This window comes from Uloborus diversus, chromosome 5 (assembly GCF_026930045.1).
Source record: "Uloborus diversus isolate 005 chromosome 5, Udiv.v.3.1, whole genome shotgun sequence".
NCBI lineage: Eukaryota > Metazoa > Arthropoda > Arachnida > Araneae > Uloboridae > Uloborus > Uloborus diversus.
The window spans coordinates 152,546,961-152,565,856 of NC_072735.1; the positions used below are offsets into that span (position 1 = coordinate 152,546,961).

Consider the following 18,896-nt stretch of genomic DNA (forward strand, 5'->3'; position numbering starts at 1 on the left):
TTAAAAAAGTAGATCCGCGGATCCGGATCCGGATCATCAGTGTCAAGATCCGCGGATAGGGATACGGATCTCAATTTTTTTTCCCCCAATTCAACTATCCAATTGTAAAATTTATTACGGAAGGTATTCCCGTCAGAATAATGGCAGTTTCTTCAAAAAATGTCAACTGCGGCAGAAATATAATCAAGACTATGATTTACTCTTTAAAAAAATCTCCGTTAAAATTGAGGAAGAGTTGGAAGGAATGGGTCAGCGCTGCATTAATACTTAGATGGAATGTGAAAAATTATTTTTAGCTTGCTCGGTAGATGTAGGATACAGGAGCAAGAGTGTAAAGCTGCTACTGGGCAGGCTAGAAATATTTTTTCACATAAATGCAGCGCTGACCCATTCCACCGAACTTCTCCGACAGACGAAATAAAGAGCCGGGAACAACTTTACAAACAGTAAATAGAGAATTTAGTCTCACTTTTCTTAAAGGACGCCGAGAAAAACAAAAATGAAGAAAAACAGAAACTCCAAATCACTAACAAAAACTAATATTAAATTAAAAATTAAAAAAACAAAACATGTCCCAGAGAGCCGACCTCATATTAAGATGAATTTCGCGGGTCAGAACACACATTTGTTAACAAATATGAACTGATAGCAGGTAAACATTTTAAATCATTGAGCTTTTTCTCCTTATCTTCCAACTATGAAAACGCTACCAATCATGCGTATAAAGACTTAGAGATTTGCACTTAAAATTTACTTAACAAGATTATAGCTCCTACCTTATATAAGTTAGAAGTTTCAAATAAATATCCAACGCAGAAAACTTAGTTCTTTCAATTAGGGCCAATATTTTTAACTTACGGGTAAATTTTTACTACTATAATTGTGAAAAACGTTTGAAATCGGTTTTAATTAATATCTCCGGTAATTAAAGTTCTACAAAAACGAGGTCAAGCTAAGAACACTTTCGATCAAGTCACATTTTGAACGAAAAATGAACTATCAAAATCGGTTCATCTGTTTAGGAGCTACGATGCCACAAAAAGACACACTGATACACACTAATAAAACTTATTTCCCCTTCCTTTTTGCAAGGGGGGGGGGTACAAACTGGCTGCTGAAATGATACCTTATAATTTAAATAGGGAATAAAACCTAATTTAAACGGAATTTAAGAGTCTTTTATTGAAATATTTAAAATATTTTAGAATAGAAATGATCCGTTTAAGATCCGTCAAAAAAGTAACGGATACAGATCTTTATTTTCCCTCGGATATCCGCGGATACGGATACGGATATCCGGAACATCACTAGTTTTAACTCATTGCTGAATGTATTTTACTAGGTAAGCTATCTTCAAACAAGGAAAATAAAAGATAAATTTATGAGTTTAGAAAACATAATATAACTAATACTTTTCTTGATTTATTTAGGGGGGGGGGGCTCTGCACCCTCAAAAATATTTTTGAGGGGGCTCGGGCCCCCTCAGGCCCCATGGAGTTGGCGCCACTGAATCGATGCCACTGCGTCGAATTATCTTTTCTCTTTAAATCGAATAAGACTCTACTCTAATTTCAAACAACTCAGTGTTTTCTGAAAAAAAGTAATGATTTCGATCAATTTGAACATTTTCAGACAAATTTTTTCTGGGAGAGATTGATGGCTCTAAGTATCTGAAAAATCATTAATAACTCTATCTCATTGTATTAGTTCTTAAAGTTATTAGCTAGCTGATTTTACGCAAAATGCATCTTGATCATGTAAATTTATGTGAGTAAAGTGAAGTCGCAACTTTCCTTGTACAAAAAGTTTTGATGCTTTTAAATAATTTATACATACAAAATAACCAACAAGTTCCATTCATCTAGTACAATACCTTTAAAATTCTGTCTGCTTTATCCTCATATACATAATAGCGAATGATCGAGTAACGCTTACGACATCAACACTGAAAGTCGCGCCACGGCATGATAATTTGATAATACGTATTTTTTGGTAATGCTTGACATGGCAGTGAAATGCTTTATTTTGACAAGGCTGAACTGTATCCGGTCACTTAACTGTTTTACTGGTAAGACCGTCATTAAAGGAGAGTGAAGAAACGAAAAAGTTATCAACTATTAACGCTATCTACTGCAGTTTAGTGTTCATTCACTGGAGTTAGGGTTAAAACTTCAAGCATCAAAATATCACCAAACAGGCAATTGCTTCGTTAAAATGGAGAAGAGTAGAAGCAATTTTTACTCGTCATACCTCGACGGGCGATTTTCTAGTTTTTAATAAATTTAGCAATAGATCAAGAATAGTAAGAGCATGATCACAACGTGATTCAAAACTTACAAATATATGGTGCAAAAACATCCTCGCCATTTCAGACAAAAGATGAAAATTGGTAGTCAAGAATATTTAAGTAGTATTCACTTACTGAAAAGTTCTAATTTTTTAATTAAGAAGCAAATAACATTCGGTTTGGATAATGCTAGTTCAGATGTGAGTAGATATATATCTTAAAATTGCTTTTATTTTAGTTTGTTGAACACACTAAGGGATTGAGCAAGGATGTTGCTGCCGAAGCTCTGGAATTCTTGAGGCCATACAAAGAGGATTTGGGATCTCTCTGGGATCAAGTCAAAGAAACAGTGAAGGATGTTCTCAACAGAAACAACGAAAAGCGATCCATCAAGGAAATGTGGGAGAAAGTGAAAGATTACTTCAAGGATCTGCAGATTGACCTGAAGGAAAAGTACATGAAATTCGGAGAGTGGGTAAAAGACAAGCTCAGCAAGGGCCTGGAAAAGGGAAAGGACAAGATTGAAAATATCAGGAACATTGCGAAGGAAGTAAGTTACAGTGTGTAAGAATACTAAATGAATTAACTAATTTAAAGGAAAAATCTCATGTCGATTAAAAGGGGCCGCAACCAATCAATTCATCTTTTTCTTTTCTTTTTCTTCTTTTTTTTTGCACTTAGTCGGTTTATTTGAGGGCAGAAACACTGCCATTTTGGCAATTACTTTTATCATTTTTTTAATTTAATTTTTAGCACATTTGAAGTACATAACGATATCAAACCTGTTACCACAAGTCGAGTCATCTTTCTCCTTTAATCGAGCATGACTCTAATCTCGAACGTTTTATCCTTTCCCATAGAAATCCTTCATGTTGTTTAAATTCCGCAGAATGACTTGAACATCTTCAGATTTAACTTACTTAGAGATATAGATGACTCAAAGTATATGAAAAAGAATTTATAGTTCAATTCCGTTGTTCTATTTCTAAAAACGTTTAGTTCCCACGTGCTGATATTGAGCTAAATGTATCTTGATCATTTAAATTATCTTGAAGAAGAAAAATTTCAACTTCTTTTCTCCATACAAACAAAGCTTTACTGGTTTTTATCTTTTTATGTATATATTACCGTTAATGAATATAATGCAGTTATTTTATAGACTACCTAGTTATTTGATGAAATAACTGATCGTGTCCGTTAAAGTATGTAATATGTTACTAATTTGACACTTTAACTAGTTATTCTATGAAATAACTAGGTATTCTATAAATTAACTAATGAGAGACACTTAAAGTGTAAAATAAACAATTTATCTAAAATGAAATAACTATATAGGTATTCTATAAATAAACTAATGATAGACAATTAAAATGAAAAAGAAGCAATTTATCTAACTTATGCAGCATTATAAATGGTATTTATGGAAACGTACCATAAAATCATTTGTTGCAACAAGTATTACTAAAATGACACTTGGAATTACAAAGAACATTATTTCTAGAACATATATATTGCGCTAACACGCTAAACAAGTTCTCTCCTATGGCCTGGAATAGTTCATAAATACAGTAAGGGTGGAAAGTAAGTGTATTTGTCGTGCAAGATATATGATATAGAATATTTTACACTTTAATGAGCTGCAGATCGTTATTCTATGAAATAACTAGTTAAAATATGAAATACAAGAGAGTTTTACACTTTAACGGACACGATCAGTTATTCCATGAAATAACTAGGTATTTTATAAAATAACGGAATTCATACTTTAACGGTAACATATACAAAATAGCTTCCGAGTTTCATTTTCCTTTAACAATGCTTTTATTTTTCTCTGCTTTATATTTAATGGTCATAGCAAGAGATCAACAATTGTAAGGGGATGATTACAATGTGATTAAATTTAATAATCTGGTGAAAAAACATCCTTGCCAACTCATAAAAAAGAATAAAAATAGTAATGGAGAATATTTAAGGAGTAAAAATTTGCAGTAAAACTTCAGTAATTAAAAAGCAAACTCCACGCAGTAGGGAGAATGCTAGTTTTAATGTATATATGTTAAAATTGCTTATTTTTCAGTTTGTTGAACACACTAAGGGATTGAGCAAGGATGTTGCTGCCGAAGCTCTGGAATTCTTAAGGCCATACAAAGAGGATTTGGGATCTCTCTGGGATCAAGTCAAAGAAACAGTGAAGGATGTTCTCAACAGAAACAACGAAAAGCGATCCATCAAGGAAATGTGGGAGAAAGTGAAAGATTACTTCAAGGATCTGCAGATTGACCTGAAGGAAAAGTACATGAAATTTGGAGAGTGGGTAAAAGACAAGCTCAGCAAGGGCTTGGAAAAAGGAAAGGACAAGATTGAAAACATCAGGAACATCGCAAAGGAAGTAAGTTATATTGTGTTAAGAATATTGAGAATAAATTTAAAAAAAAAGTATAAAATCTCATGTCGATTAAAATGGCCACAATAAATCAGTTTTTCTTATTTTTTTCTTAATTTTATTAATATTTTTTTTCCTTTGCACTCAGAGAGGTTTATTTGGGGGTAGAAGAATTATACTGCCTTTTAAACAATTTCTTTTATTACGTACTTTTAAAGTTTTTTGCACACTTTAAGTACATAAATATATAAAACCTGATTTCAGTATATCAAGTCATCTATGATCTTTTAATCAAATACGACTCTAATCTCAAGCATTTTTGCCTCTTCCTAAGAAATCCCACATGTTGTTGAAATTCCGCAGACAGCAACAGTTCTAAATGACTTGAACATCTTCAGATTAAATTTACTAAGAGAGATCGATGACTCAAAGCATGGGAAGTAATTTATAATTCTATCCCATTGTACTATTTCAAAAAAATAAATAAGCAACCACTTACTGATATTGTGCAAAATATATCTTGATTGTGTAAATGACTTTGAACAAGTGAATTTGCTTTTTTTTCTTATACAAACAAAGTTTTAATGGTTTTTAATATTTTATATATATATATATATATATATATATATATATATATATATATATATATATAGATATATATATATATATATATATATAAACTTCAAATTCCCTTTTCAATATTACAATACTTTTATCTTTGCGTGCTTTATATTTAATACTTACAGCTGACATATCAAGAATAGTAAGAAGACGATCGACAAAGTCGTTCCAAAGCTACGATCTGGTGCAAAAACATCTTCGTCAATACGGAGAGACGATGCAAAAAAATTGTCGAGAGTGTTTAAGGGGTAGTAACTTACCTCAAAACTTCTAATTAAGTAATTAAGAACTAAACACCATTCGGTTTGGATAACACTAGTTCTTATGCGTACATACACATCTTTTTTTTTTCTTTTTTTCAGTTTGTAGAACACACTAAGGGAATGAGCAAGGATGTTGCTGCCGAAGCTCTGGAATTCTTGAGACCATACAAAGAGGATTTGGGATCTCTCTGGGATCAAGTCAAAGAAACAGTGAAGGATGTTCTCAACAGAAACAATTAAGCGTACCTGACTGAAAAATTACTGCAAAGACTGTAAATTAAAAAAATAAACGTTTTTAATTTTTAGTAATAGCTATGTTGATGTTATGTTAATAACTTTAAGTTTTTCGTCTGTAAGGAAATAAGGATGAAAAGAATTTTACGTAAAAATAAAATTGAAGCAGCTACAATATTATTTGGGCTTTTAAAAGTTAAGGATACTTTTAACTAAGTAAATCATACGTAAATGTTTGCTTTCCCAGATTTTTCTATAAATTGTAGAGGTTGAATGTTTAGCGTAAAAATTGTACTATATACATAAACAATGCTTTCACTGATTTGGCTGCAAGAAGGTGACTAAAAATACTACTATAAACATCCTGCATTAAGAAACTTTACTACCGTCACTCTTTTATTATATGAAATACTACACACTATTTTTTAATAAATTTTAAAACAGGGACCTAATTTGTAAATTATTGTATAGTAGAACAGTATCTGAATTTAAAAAAGACTATACAAAATGTATAATGTCTATGAAACAATTCTGTATGACAACAATTCTGATGGTAGGGGAGAAGAGGGAGGATTGGGACACTTTTCACATAAATGATTCTTATTCATAATCCTCTACTTATTCATAAATGCAAACGGTCACACAATAAACTTGCATATTATAACTACATTTTAAAAATATACACAATGTTTAAACATTTTATTATTTTCACACTTGACTAATTACAAATTTCAAGAATTTTGTCCCATTCCTCCCTCTTGGGTGGGAGGAGTGGGACACATTTGAAAATTACAGAAAAATTAGCGAATGTCATAATTAGAAAGGTTCACATCAAAAGAAAAACAAGACTGTGCTCTACTGGTCCCACCAACCAATTGTGATGGCGGTAATTTCATGATAATATTTGTTTTATCTATAATGCTGCAGTCATGCTGTTGAGGAAAATTAAAATTTCCTTTCATGTCCTTTCTCATAAATTTTTGCATTGTAGCTTTCAGTATCATAAATGCTCTCCACCCTTGCAACATAGTAAAAAATTGACCGCTTGGTAAGGAATTTGACAAGCACAAATTCATTTTCTCCTATGTTTGGTTTGTCTTCCATCCAGTCAATCTCTTGTGCTATTTCCACGTCATCATGCATATGAGGATAAAATATTTCTTCATCTGAAGTGTCGTGTAAAGAAATTGACCCTTCGCTATCACTGGATTGATCTTTAAACTGAAATTTTTTTAACTTTTAGTTTTTTTTTTTTTTTTGCATACAGGTTTTAGTTGATGCTTTTTTTTCTAGTCTGGCAGCTTCTGCTTCTTCAATTTCTATCTTTTCTGGGGTATCTGTCAATATCTTTGTTCGCGCGTCCTTTCTTTCCTTTATTTTTCTTCAGGGGATTCCTGGGTTCTGCTTTGAGAAATGGCGGTATGTCTGCAGGACTAAGCGACAAAATATGAGATGAGGATGGCATGCTAACAACGATATTAACAAGATTGTCAGGTAGGTTAGATGGTGAAGGAAGACAACTACTGTTATTATCATTATTTACCGGCAAGGGATGGTCTGTAACATACGATGTCAAAAACTCTTCATCTCCAAACGGCTCGCTGTTAAATGGATATATTCCAAGTTTTGATAAAAACATGCTTGAACATGCAAAAATTGATAAAAACATGCTTACGTAATATTTGAACAGCCCCTTTACAGAAGGGACATATTTATGGGGCATGTCCCATTCCTCCCTCTTCGGAGTACCCCATTCCTCCCTCCACACATTGCTTCTAAAAAATAACTTGTCACATAAACCATTCTGGTTTTAGGCTTAACTAAATTGCAGATAAGCATACATTATGTACTTAGGATTACAGTGATAATATATTATGTTAGTTTTACAAATTACATAAATAGAGAAATAAAACTAAAAATAGATTAGAAAGTATGCAAGTATGAAACAAAAAGAAGCTATAAACAGGCCCTCTATTGGTCAAACTGACAATAAAATAAAGTGATTTATTTTGCTATAATTTTAGCTGTCCCACTCCTCCCACTGTCCCATTCCTCCCTCCTCTCCCCTAATATGTATGAGAGCAACACGTTGTCACTGATTTCATAAAAGCTTGAACCTTTAAGAGGGAAACAAATAGCTAAACTCGATATTTATGTTCAAGAAATCAATATTCCTGCAATGAATTTCAATGCATACAGCTAGGGATTGTAATACCGGACCAAAATTGCAATACCGGTATCCGATATTTTTTAAAACGTGATACCGGAATACCAGTATTTGAAATTTCTTTAAGTTGAAAGTATATTGTTTCGTTGCTCTTATGTCGTAATGTTGTGCTGAAATTGTATTGTTTATGAAAACGTATTGAGAACAAACTTGAAATAAAGTAATAAATGTTATAATAAAAAAATTAATATTAGTAAGAAATATAAGGTATCTATTGAATTGCCCCTGAGTCTGGAACTTATTTTAGTGCAAAAATAGAAAGTGCAACACAATTTTTTAAGAAAAGCTTACTTTTTATGGGGGAAAAAATAAATAAAGAAAAACCCATGAAAAGACATTTAATGCATACCGATAGAAAATTTCACATGCATTTATCACGGACATAGTTGGATTGAACCTTGTAGGAAAATTTTTTACATTTAGCACAATAAATGGTTTTTTGCTTTTGACCAACTCTTTACTTTTCGGAGCTAAAAAATTGACCGTAGTTGTATTTAGCATCAAGTTGCCGATGATCTTTGAGTAAATGAATACGGTTTTTCAACAGTTGAAGAACACCAACTACTAGCACGTGCTCTTCAAATAACATATTTAAAAGCTAAGCTACTGAAGTTCGAGTTCACATCAGTTGAATTGTACACTAGCCAATCGAAGGTTTTAAGCGAATGGTGTTACTCAAGACTCATCCTGCGCGAGTTCTCCCGGGTTAACTAAGTTTGATCTAGTTAGATTATTTTATTCGTTTTCGTTTTCTATTCAAAATTATTTACGAATATAATAATGTAATTACTTGAAACATGACCCAGTTGATTATGCGTTATATCTATGCAAATTTTCAAGGCATATATGATTTCAAAACATTATCTAGCCAGCTATGAAGCTAAATAGCGGGATAGGACAAACCAATACCAGTGACAACAAATCGACATTTGTTATACTCCAGAAGGGGAGGTATATTCCCAAAAGGGAAAGTCAGTGATCAGGAAAATAGAAGAAATAAAAACATGGAGCACATCTAAGCGCATGGAAGTACGATTCATCTCACCATCTAAAAGTGAAAATCTCATTTTGTAATCTTTTCGCTATTTTCATTTAATAGTATCATGGTTTCAAAGCCAAAATTTTAAATCAATAAATTAGTTTTGGCACTGTATCATGAAAAGGGAAATGTACATTCAGAAAAAAAGGAAAGATCTAATAATTTAAAGTGAAAGCTCTTTTATTAAAACTATTTATTTTCAGCGAATACCAAAAATACCGGTATTTCACCGCCTCAAATACAGGTACTACGAAATTGTAAAATAGTTCGAAATACCGGACTTCTCTATATACCGGTATTGCAATCACTACAGACAACTATTTGACTTTAAGTGACTGGAATTCAATTGCACTTAAAGAAACTGACGCTAATTTTATTTACGATGCTGGTGGAAAAAAACCTTGACTTGGAACGCGCTTTTTTCCTCTTTTAAGTTGTTTATACGTAAAAAGAGCGTTTTTATTTACATTAGAAGTAATAATTCAATGGTTTGAAGTAATTTTAACTAAATAGACTACTTTAAAATAAAAATACACAACCAAGTAGAACAAAGAACGCAGTTGATAGCAGTAAACGCAAAGAAAGGATAAGTCAGAGCTGGAAGAGAATGTGTGATGTGTGCCCTTTATGCACTTTTGAAGGCCATTTCTCAACTACTAAGGTTATTTAACGAAAGATACATAAGGTATTTATTTCTATAGAGCTTAATTTCAATCATTCGCGGTTTCAAATGAGAGGTACATAGTTATATTTTATCATTCCATTTCCGCCGTTTTGGTGATAAATCAGGTTAATTACTTAAAACCGAAAATTAAATGGGCAGCTAAAGAAATTGCTTAGAATTAGCTGAAATTTCATATGTTAAGTAAGCTTGTTAAGACGCAACTTTCTCACATATAAGCGTTACATATTTCTTAATTTTGTTTTTTTTTCTTCTTTTTACTGAACCCCTACTATTCATATCTGATTTACTACAATGTCCCCTCCACTCTATGATCTAGAATTTTTAACTCGAGCACTTCCTTGTATTTTAATTTTGGTCGAAAATGTTGCGAATTTTATGTGATAGTGTTATTTTTATTATAAGAACCGTGAGACCGCATAAAAAGTTCGATTGCGTATTTTCTCAATTTTTTCACTCAAAATTTTTAATATCTTGAATCTGAATCTCGTTTAAACCATTTTTTGTAATTGGATGCACGCATTTAGCACTAACGGAAGTGAGAATAGATATGAAGGTTAAACATGGACACGCTGTTGTTTGTGCACACAGCTGACATACATGTACATGTGTGTGAATTGCATGATGATTCAATTCACACTGCTATATATGAATGATGAATTCACTATAATTGAATGATGAATTCACTATAATTGAATGATGAATTCACTATAATTGAATGATGAATTCACTATAATTGAATGATGAATTCACTACATGTAAATGATGAATTCATTTGAATATTTGAATGATGTTCGTTTAATCCTAGGTAAAATATTAAAGAAACGGACACCCCTAAATTGTGAACAATACTTTAGATGGCCGTCTTTTCCCGAAACAGTCATTTGAGATCGTATTGCAGGTATCAATTCGTGAGCGTGAATAGAATAGCTGTATTGGAAGCTTCCTGATTTCTCGTTACTTTTTTTGCAAGATACGTGTATAGAATGGGCCGATTAAATCATTGTGATTGCAGTTCTTATTTTCGCAGTAATAAGTCTGTGGAAGGAATATAATGGAAAAGTTTCCATCTGCACATCCTTCTTACATTGGGAAAAAGTCAGCACATTTTAAGTGTTCATTCAATATGTAATCTCGATAAACTCAACTGCACATGCAGTTTCACATTTTATTCTGTGACAATGTATATAATAATGTTTTTTTTTTCTTGCATTCCAATGAGAGACGGCTATGTCAGTTGCGTGATTTAAATTTTTAATAAAACGTTTTACATTCCCAGTGCAACTTTAAACGCTTTTATAAACTTTAGGATAGAATGGTAACATAGCAATGAAAAGTTTTATTTCAGATTGTATACTTTTAAGTAATAGAAATTATACCAGTAATGAAAAGAGATATCAAAATTTAAAGAGTTCCAAAACTTTTAAATTTCTTTTCCAAATATACGCGAGCATTGTTTTATATTTCGTCATTTTCAGCAAACATGCAACGAAACAAATTATACTTATTGGCTTCGTATGATATAATCCGTTTTTTTAATACGGGATTGAACATTCCTTTATGTCGGTGGATCCCAAACTGGATGCCGTTGCATTCTGAGTGATACAGAAAGAGACGAGGGGTGCCTCGAAGAGTCCTTGGTAACAATAATATGTATAAAATAGAACTGGACTAGGGTGTTGAGAGAAATTCTAATTCTTCAAAGGGTGCCAAGAAACGGAAAGGTTTGGGAACCCCTGCTCTTTGCACTATTTTTATGCCTTGAAACCCTCCTGCACAAAAAAAAAAAAAATCTTTTTTTTTTTAATAAATAGAATGTAAATAAATAAGAAGTTCCGTTCAGAACTAAGCGAGCCTACTTTCCCGTATACCAATATCGACTTTCTAGTATTTGATCAATATTCTCAATATTAGCTATCGCATATCATTTCAAACGTAACTATTTAACATCCTAACTTGATTTCTAGAAATGAAATATGCCTCGCTCATCGGAAGAAATGGATGTGTAAAAAAATAAATAAAATAAAAGAACAAATTAAGTAGTAACACATTTTAAACAAATCAGCTAATTTATTTTTATCCATTAAAAAAATCTTTAATCACCTTCAAAAAGAGAAAAAAAAAAGAGCGAAAATAATAAACTCATTAAAAAAAATACATGATGCAAGAAAAAAATCTTTTGCTTTTCCCCTTTGGCCAAAGAATAATTAATGCACTTTCAAAATAAGTCAACAACCAAAAATGTCAATTTAAAAAAATAATTTTCAGTATACAGTGGCTCCCAAAAGTGTTCGTACACCTTGAAATTTTGTACTAAAACCAAAATAACGCAAAACTGAATTCGAATATGAAGTCCAATTTTTTTTCACACCATTCCTATGCCTTTCTGAATAAAACCCAGTAGTTTTTTTCAAAATATTGCCAGATTTTATTTTAGAAATCTGGCAAAAAACGAAGAGAAAGAGAAAAAATACGCCACAGAAGGCATCGTACACTGAAATATTTTCGAATAAATTCATGATTAAAATTACCATATGTGGTTTTTTTATTGTTTTTGCATTGTAATGACACTATAAAGTCATTTGCCGTTAATTTTTTGTCTATTTATTCCCTACTATTATGCTTATTTTAAAATGGCAGGTGTGCGTAGAAAACAACAGACACGATTCGAAATTTGATTTTTTCCCTCTCACAGTAGCCATAAATTGGCTTGAAATGTCTCTAAATTAGGTAATTTATACCATTCTATAGTGACGTGCTTGATAAAATGCTTTAAAGAGAAGATTCGGATCGAAAACAAGGAAAGAAAAGGTCAACTGGCAAAGTTAACAATGCGTGATCGGAGGTTTAGTTAAAAAAATTATGAAAGATACACATTTGAGTGCTGAAAAAGTTTCTGCAGAACTGAATGAAATATTTTAAGTTTAATTTTCACCTAAAATTGTTTACCAAGTTCTCTGATTAGCTATATTAAATGGGACCTCTTCCTGCAGAAATTTTCTTGTTCGTGCGAAAAACAGTAAGCTTACGCTTTCCGTTGTAATATCAATGATAAATAAATGCAAAACGTTTTGGAACAATGTCTTACTTATAGATGAAAATAATTTCAACATTTTCGGTTAAATTGTTGTATAATTGTAAATAGAAGAAAAAATGAGGAGTTTAATCTTAAGAACTTAGTTGGATCTGTTAATGAGGACGGTGAAGGTGTTCAAGTGTGAGGCTACATTACAGCATCAGAACTTGGAAATTTGGAATTTTTTGATGAAATAATGAATCATGCTGTTCATTTAAATATTTTAAAAAGGAATTTTAAACTATTAACCCAAAATTTGGTAATCGGAAACAACTTTGTTTTTTATCAAGATAACGATAAGAAGCACACGCTTGCGTTTGGTGCCTCAAAAATTGTCCTTAAGCTTAGAAATATCTCTTCAATCGCCAGATTTAAACTTAATGGAACATATTTGGAGATATCTGGTAGCTCGATTACGAAAATACACCATTGAAACGAAAAGCGAACTAGAAACAGTGACTCGAAGTGCGGCTAAACACTTACTCAGAAATTGCACAAAAAAAGAAAGAAAAAACAATGAAATCTATTCCCCAGACGTTTAAAAGCTGTTGTTGATACTGCATGATATTCTACTAAATAATAACTTTGTAAAAAGTTAGATTATTTACTAATTTTTTGACATTTTTTCAAAGTGTACGAAGACTTTTGTGACATAAAATTTCCGGCATTTTTGGTTTTTGATTTTTTAAAAATTATGTTTTAATGTTTCATTAAATTTTTTAATGTAGTTTTGTTAAAAATAGATCACAGATCGTGTAATAAAATACCTGTTCCGAAATACTAATTCTAACCAATGGATAATGGCCTATTTCATTGAAAGTCGTAGGTGTACGAACACTTTTGGGAGCCACTGTATATATATATATAAAAAAAAAAAAACATCGTCTGCGCATATCTTTGTGTAGAAACATAAAGGACTCCGAATTTCTCCGCCGAAAACTGAATACTTAAATTAAAACTTTAAGAGTGAAAATAAAAACAAATTATATCAACAATAATTGTTTCGTAGTAAAGATCATGGCTGCGGTGCTGGAGTCGGAGTTCATCTCATTTCTAGACCAAGAGCTGACCCCCCAAAACACGATTTATCTCTTTTATGGCTTGTGGCCGGTTAAAATAATAAAAAAATGCAATTCAAAACTTTGGCTCGAATCCCCCCCACTAATTTTGGGTCACACGGCTCGTGGGTGGATGAAAGGTCAAAAAAATGAAAAATATCAAAGTGATGAGTTAAATGGCTAAAAACTATATAATAGCATTAAATTAATAAGAAAAAACCCGTAGCGAATTCCCCCCCCCAGCTATGTTGGGGCGAACGTGGTGCCCCTGAGGGGTAAAGTATCGATTATTAAACTTAAAAAAAAAAATGATCACTTTCATGGGGGGGGGGGGAATTTTACAGGGTATTAGTTTCATTATTTTGATTGCCAAAAAAAAATTCCCCCCCCCCCAGTAACTATGGGTCAATTTGTCCAAAAATTTTTTTTTTGTTCGTTTTTATTTGGTTCAAGTCGAGTATTATTCGAACTTACGCATGACTGTTTAAGTTGCAAAAAAAAAACCCCAAAGTTTGAACGTTTTTTCATTAAAAAAAACTCGTAGCAATCCCCCCCCCACACCTATGGAGGGGGTTGCTACGCGGTGCGCAGTTTTACAATGTGGTGCCCCCCCCCCCAGGGGTGAATTGTCGATTGATTAAATTAAAAATAAATGATCACTTTCGTGGAGGAAATTTTACAGAGTATACATTTAATTGCAAAACAAAATATCTCCTCCCCAGCAATTATAAGTCTACTAGCTGCATTGCCAGGCGTTGCACGGTCTACCTCAAAAATGTACGTGTATTCGGCGTTCTAAGCATTTTATACAATTATATAAATTTTCTCGCTTTCATTACATTTCTTATTGCTGCTCCACTCCTATTAGTCAAAGCGCAATGTTATATAGCCTATAGCCTTCTCAATAAATGGACTATTCAACACAAAATGAATTTTTCAGTTCGAACCCGTCGTCCCTGTAGACCAAGAGCTGAGCCCCCAGAACACGGTTTATCTGTTTTATGGCGGGTGGCCGGTTAAAATAATAAAAAAATGTGATTAAACATTTTGGCTCTAATCCCCCCCCCCCCCCCTGCGCCCACTATTTTCGGGTCACACGCTGCTTGGGTGGATGAAAGGTCAAAATAAAAGAAAAATATTAACATAAGTGAAATGGCTAAAAATTATATAATAACATTAAATTAATTAAAAAAAAAACACGTAGCAAATCTCCCCTCCAGCTATTTTGGGGCGAATGTGGGAGCCCCCCCCCCCAGAAGTGAATATCGATTGTTAAAATTAACAAAAAAAAAATCACATTCGTGGGGTTGGGGATGGGGAACTTTACAGGGTATTTGTTTCATTATTTTGATTTCCAAAAAATCTACCCCCCCCCCCCCCAGGTAACTATGGGTAAATTTGTCAAAAAAAAAGTTTTTTGTTTCTCTTTATTTGGTCCGAGTCCAGTACTATTCGAACTTTCCCATGACCTCTTAAATTGTAAAAAACAATTGCAATTATTTATTCGGTAAAAAAAAACACGTAGAAAATCCCCCCCCCCCAGCTATGTTAGGGCGAACTTGTTGCCCCCCAGGAGTGAATTATCGATTGATTAAATAAAAAAAAAAGATTACTTTCGTAGAGAGGAGGGATTTTCTCAGAGTTTACATTTAATTGTAGCAGGAAAAAAAATCCCCCCCCCCAAAAAAAAACTGTTTTTAATTTAAATTAGAAATTTTGAAATATTTTTCAAAATGAAAGGAAGCAATACAGCATCCGTACATCTGCTTCTACCATTGTTTGCTCAGCATGAAAAGAATGAAGGGGAAAGTATACGTCTGTGATGATTTCTTCTTGCTGTTTCGAGGGCAGTTTCGTCAGTGATCAACTGTATATAGCTGTTGGTTTTTCTTTTCGGAGCACACTGTACCGCATCCTTAAACTGAAAACGTTAAAAAATCCTTTTTTCAAAAATATATTTTGATGTTTTTATATTGTGAGTGTTTTAAAGGGTAATTTTAAGTGTAGCCAGCCACCAGATAAAAGATAATTTAGTATATTATCTCTAGAGTATACATTTAATTGTTTTAATTGCAAAAAAAAAAAAAAAAAAAAAAAAAAATCTTCCCCTAGCCCAGTAATTATGAGTTTATTTCACAAACAAAAGTGATTTTATGTTAAAATTGCAATAACGACTTTTTTACTTGTAAATGTTAATGCGTTAATCCGATGCGTTAAATGAATTTTAGAAATAATAATTTGGAAATTCATATAGATTTATTTACCTTCAGCATATTGGTTGTGATAGTGTCTATCTAGTTTGATAAAAATGTTCCTGCAATCTCGATGATATAAATCTGCTTCTGTTAAGAACTCGGAAAAATCTAAATCACGGAATTTCAGTTTTCAGTGTTTTCGAATCTTTGAAACTTTTATTCCTTCAAATTAAGTTTCTGTCAAAACATTATCTTTTATCTGGTGGCTGGCTACACTTAAAATTACCCTTTAAAACACTCATAATATAAAAACATCAAAATATATTTTTGAAAAAAGGATTTTTTTACGTTTTCAGTTTAAGGATGCGGTACAGCGTGCTCCGAAAAGAAAAACCAACAGCTATAACGACTTCACTGTGTTTTCTACAGTTGATCACTAAAGAAACTGCCCTCGAAACAGCAAGAAGAAATCATCACAGGCGTATACTTTTCCCTTCATTCTTTTCATGCTGAGCACACAATGGTAGAAGCAGATGTACGGACGCTGAATTGCTTCCTTTCATTTTGAAAAATATTTCAAAATTTCTAATTTAAATTAAAAACTTTTTTTTTGGGGGGGGGGGATTTTTTTTCCTGCTACAATCAAATGTAAACTCTGAGAAAATCCCTCCTCTCTACGAAAGTAATCTTTTTTTTTTATTTAATCAATCGATAATTCACTCCTGGGGGGCAACAAGTTCGCCCTAATATAGCTGGGGGGGGGGGGATTTTCTACGCGTTTTTTTTTACCGAATAAATAATTGCAATTGTTTTTTAGAATTTAAGAGTTCATGGGAAAGTTCGAATAGTACTGGACTCGGACCAAATAAAGAGAAACAAAAAACTTTTTTTTTTGACAAATTTACCCATAGTTACTGGGGGGGGGGGGAGATTTTTTGGAAATCAAAATAATGAAACAAATACCCTGTAAAGTTCTCCCCATCCCCAACCCCACGAAAGTGGTTTTTTTTTTTAAATTTTAACAATCGATATTCACTTCTGGGGGGGGGGGGGGCTCCCACATTCGCCCCAACATAGCTGAAGGGGAAATTTTCTACGTGGTTTTTTTAAATTAATTTAATGTTATTATATAATTTTTAGCCATTTCACTTATGTTAATATTTTTCTTTTATTTTGACCTTTCATCCACCCATGCAGCGTGTGACCCTAAAATAGTGGGCGGAGGGGGGGGGGGGATTAGAACCAAAATTTTTAATCACATTTTTTTATTATTTTAACCGGCCACCCGCCATAAAACAGATAAACCGTGTTTTGGGGGCTCAGCTCTTGGTCTACAGGGACGACGGGTTCGAACTGAAAAATTCATTTTGTGTTGAATAGTCCATTTATTGAGAAGGCTATAGGCTATATAACATTGCGCTTTGACTAATAGGAGTGGAGCAGCAATAAGAAATGTAATGAAAGCGAGAAAATTTATATAATTGTATAAAATGCTTGGAACGCCGAATACACGTACATTTTTGAGGTAGACCGTGCAACGCCTGGCAATGCAGCTAGTAGACTTATAATTGCTGGGGAGGAGATATTTTGTTTTGCAATTAAATGTATACTCTGTAAAATTTCCTCCACGAAAGTGATCATTTATTTTTAATTTAATCAATCGAAAATTCACCCCTGGGGGGGGGGGGCACCACATTGTAAAACTGCGCACCGCGTAGCAACCTCCTCCATAGGTGTGTGGGGGGGGGGATATCTACGAGTTTTTTTTAATGAAAAAACGTTCAAACTTTGGGTTTTTTTTTTTTTTTTTTTTTTGCAACTTAAACAGTCATGCGTAAGTTCGAATAATACTCGACTTGAACCAAATAAAGAGGAACAAAAAAATTTTTTTTTGACAAATTGACCCATAGTTACTGGGGGGGAATTTTTTTTGGCAATCAAAATAATGAAACTAATACCCTGTAAAATTCCCCCCCACGAAAGTGATCATTTTTTTTTTAAGTTTAATAATCCATACTTTACCCCTGGGGGGCACCACGTTCGCCCCAACATATCTGGGGGGGAAATTCGCTACGGGTTTTTTCTTATTAATTTAATGCTATTATATAGTTTTTAGCCATTTAACTCATCACTTTGATATTTTTCATTTTTTTGACCTTTCATCCACCCACGCAGCCATGTGACCCAAAATTAGTGGGGAGGATTTGAGCCAAAGTTTTAAATTGCATTTTTTTATTATTTTAACCGGCCACAAGCCATAAAAGAGATAAATCGCGTTTTCGGGGGTCAGCTCTTGGTCTATTGGTGGTAAGGAGTTAGAGTCGGGAGTCGGAATTTTTAATTCAAGGACTCAGAGTCAGAATCGGTCATATCTGTCAAAGTCCGCAATTCTGCCAATGTGTGCGGAGTCGGAGTTAGACTTATTTTTGGATAAAGGATTCGGAGTCGAAGACTTCGAAATTCCAACAGGGGGGTCAGTCACTTTTCCTCCGTGTCTAAATTTTTGACAAAGCTACGGAACCAAAGTCAGGGAATCGGAGTCCGACTAATTTTCGGGAACAAGAGTCAGATTCGGCGGCTTTAAAATTCTAAGAGTTGGAGCAGAGAGTAAAGAGCTATTTCCAACAAAATTTGTTTGAAGCAAATCCGCCTTTAAAATCGGAATCTATAATGAATGAAGTTTTTGTTTCTGTATCAGTTTTTGGCGGAGGAGTCCTTTGTGCTTTAACATGAAGATATAATAGCAGACAATTTTTTTAAATAATGAAAATTATTTCTTTAAGTTGACATTTTATTGTTGTTGGTTCATTTTTGAAAGCTTTTTTTTTTTT

The 18,896-nt window shown here is 33.0% G+C and overlaps 1 protein-coding gene across 1 annotated transcript in view; it reads left to right on the top strand.

Moving 5' to 3' along the window:
- Positions 1-5,865, top strand: part of LOC129223199 (nucleoprotein TPR-like) — a 110,545-nt gene extending 104,680 nt beyond the window's left edge. The window contains exons 38-40 of the mRNA XM_054857765.1: positions 2,526-2,837; positions 4,365-4,676; positions 5,654-5,865. Of these exons, the coding sequence (XP_054713740.1) occupies positions 2,526-2,837; positions 4,365-4,676; positions 5,654-5,794 (765 nt within the window). The 3' untranslated portion in view covers positions 5,795-5,865. The remainder of the gene's footprint in view (positions 1-2,525; positions 2,838-4,364; positions 4,677-5,653) is intronic.
- The last annotated feature ends 13,031 nt before the right edge of the window (positions 5,866-18,896 follow it).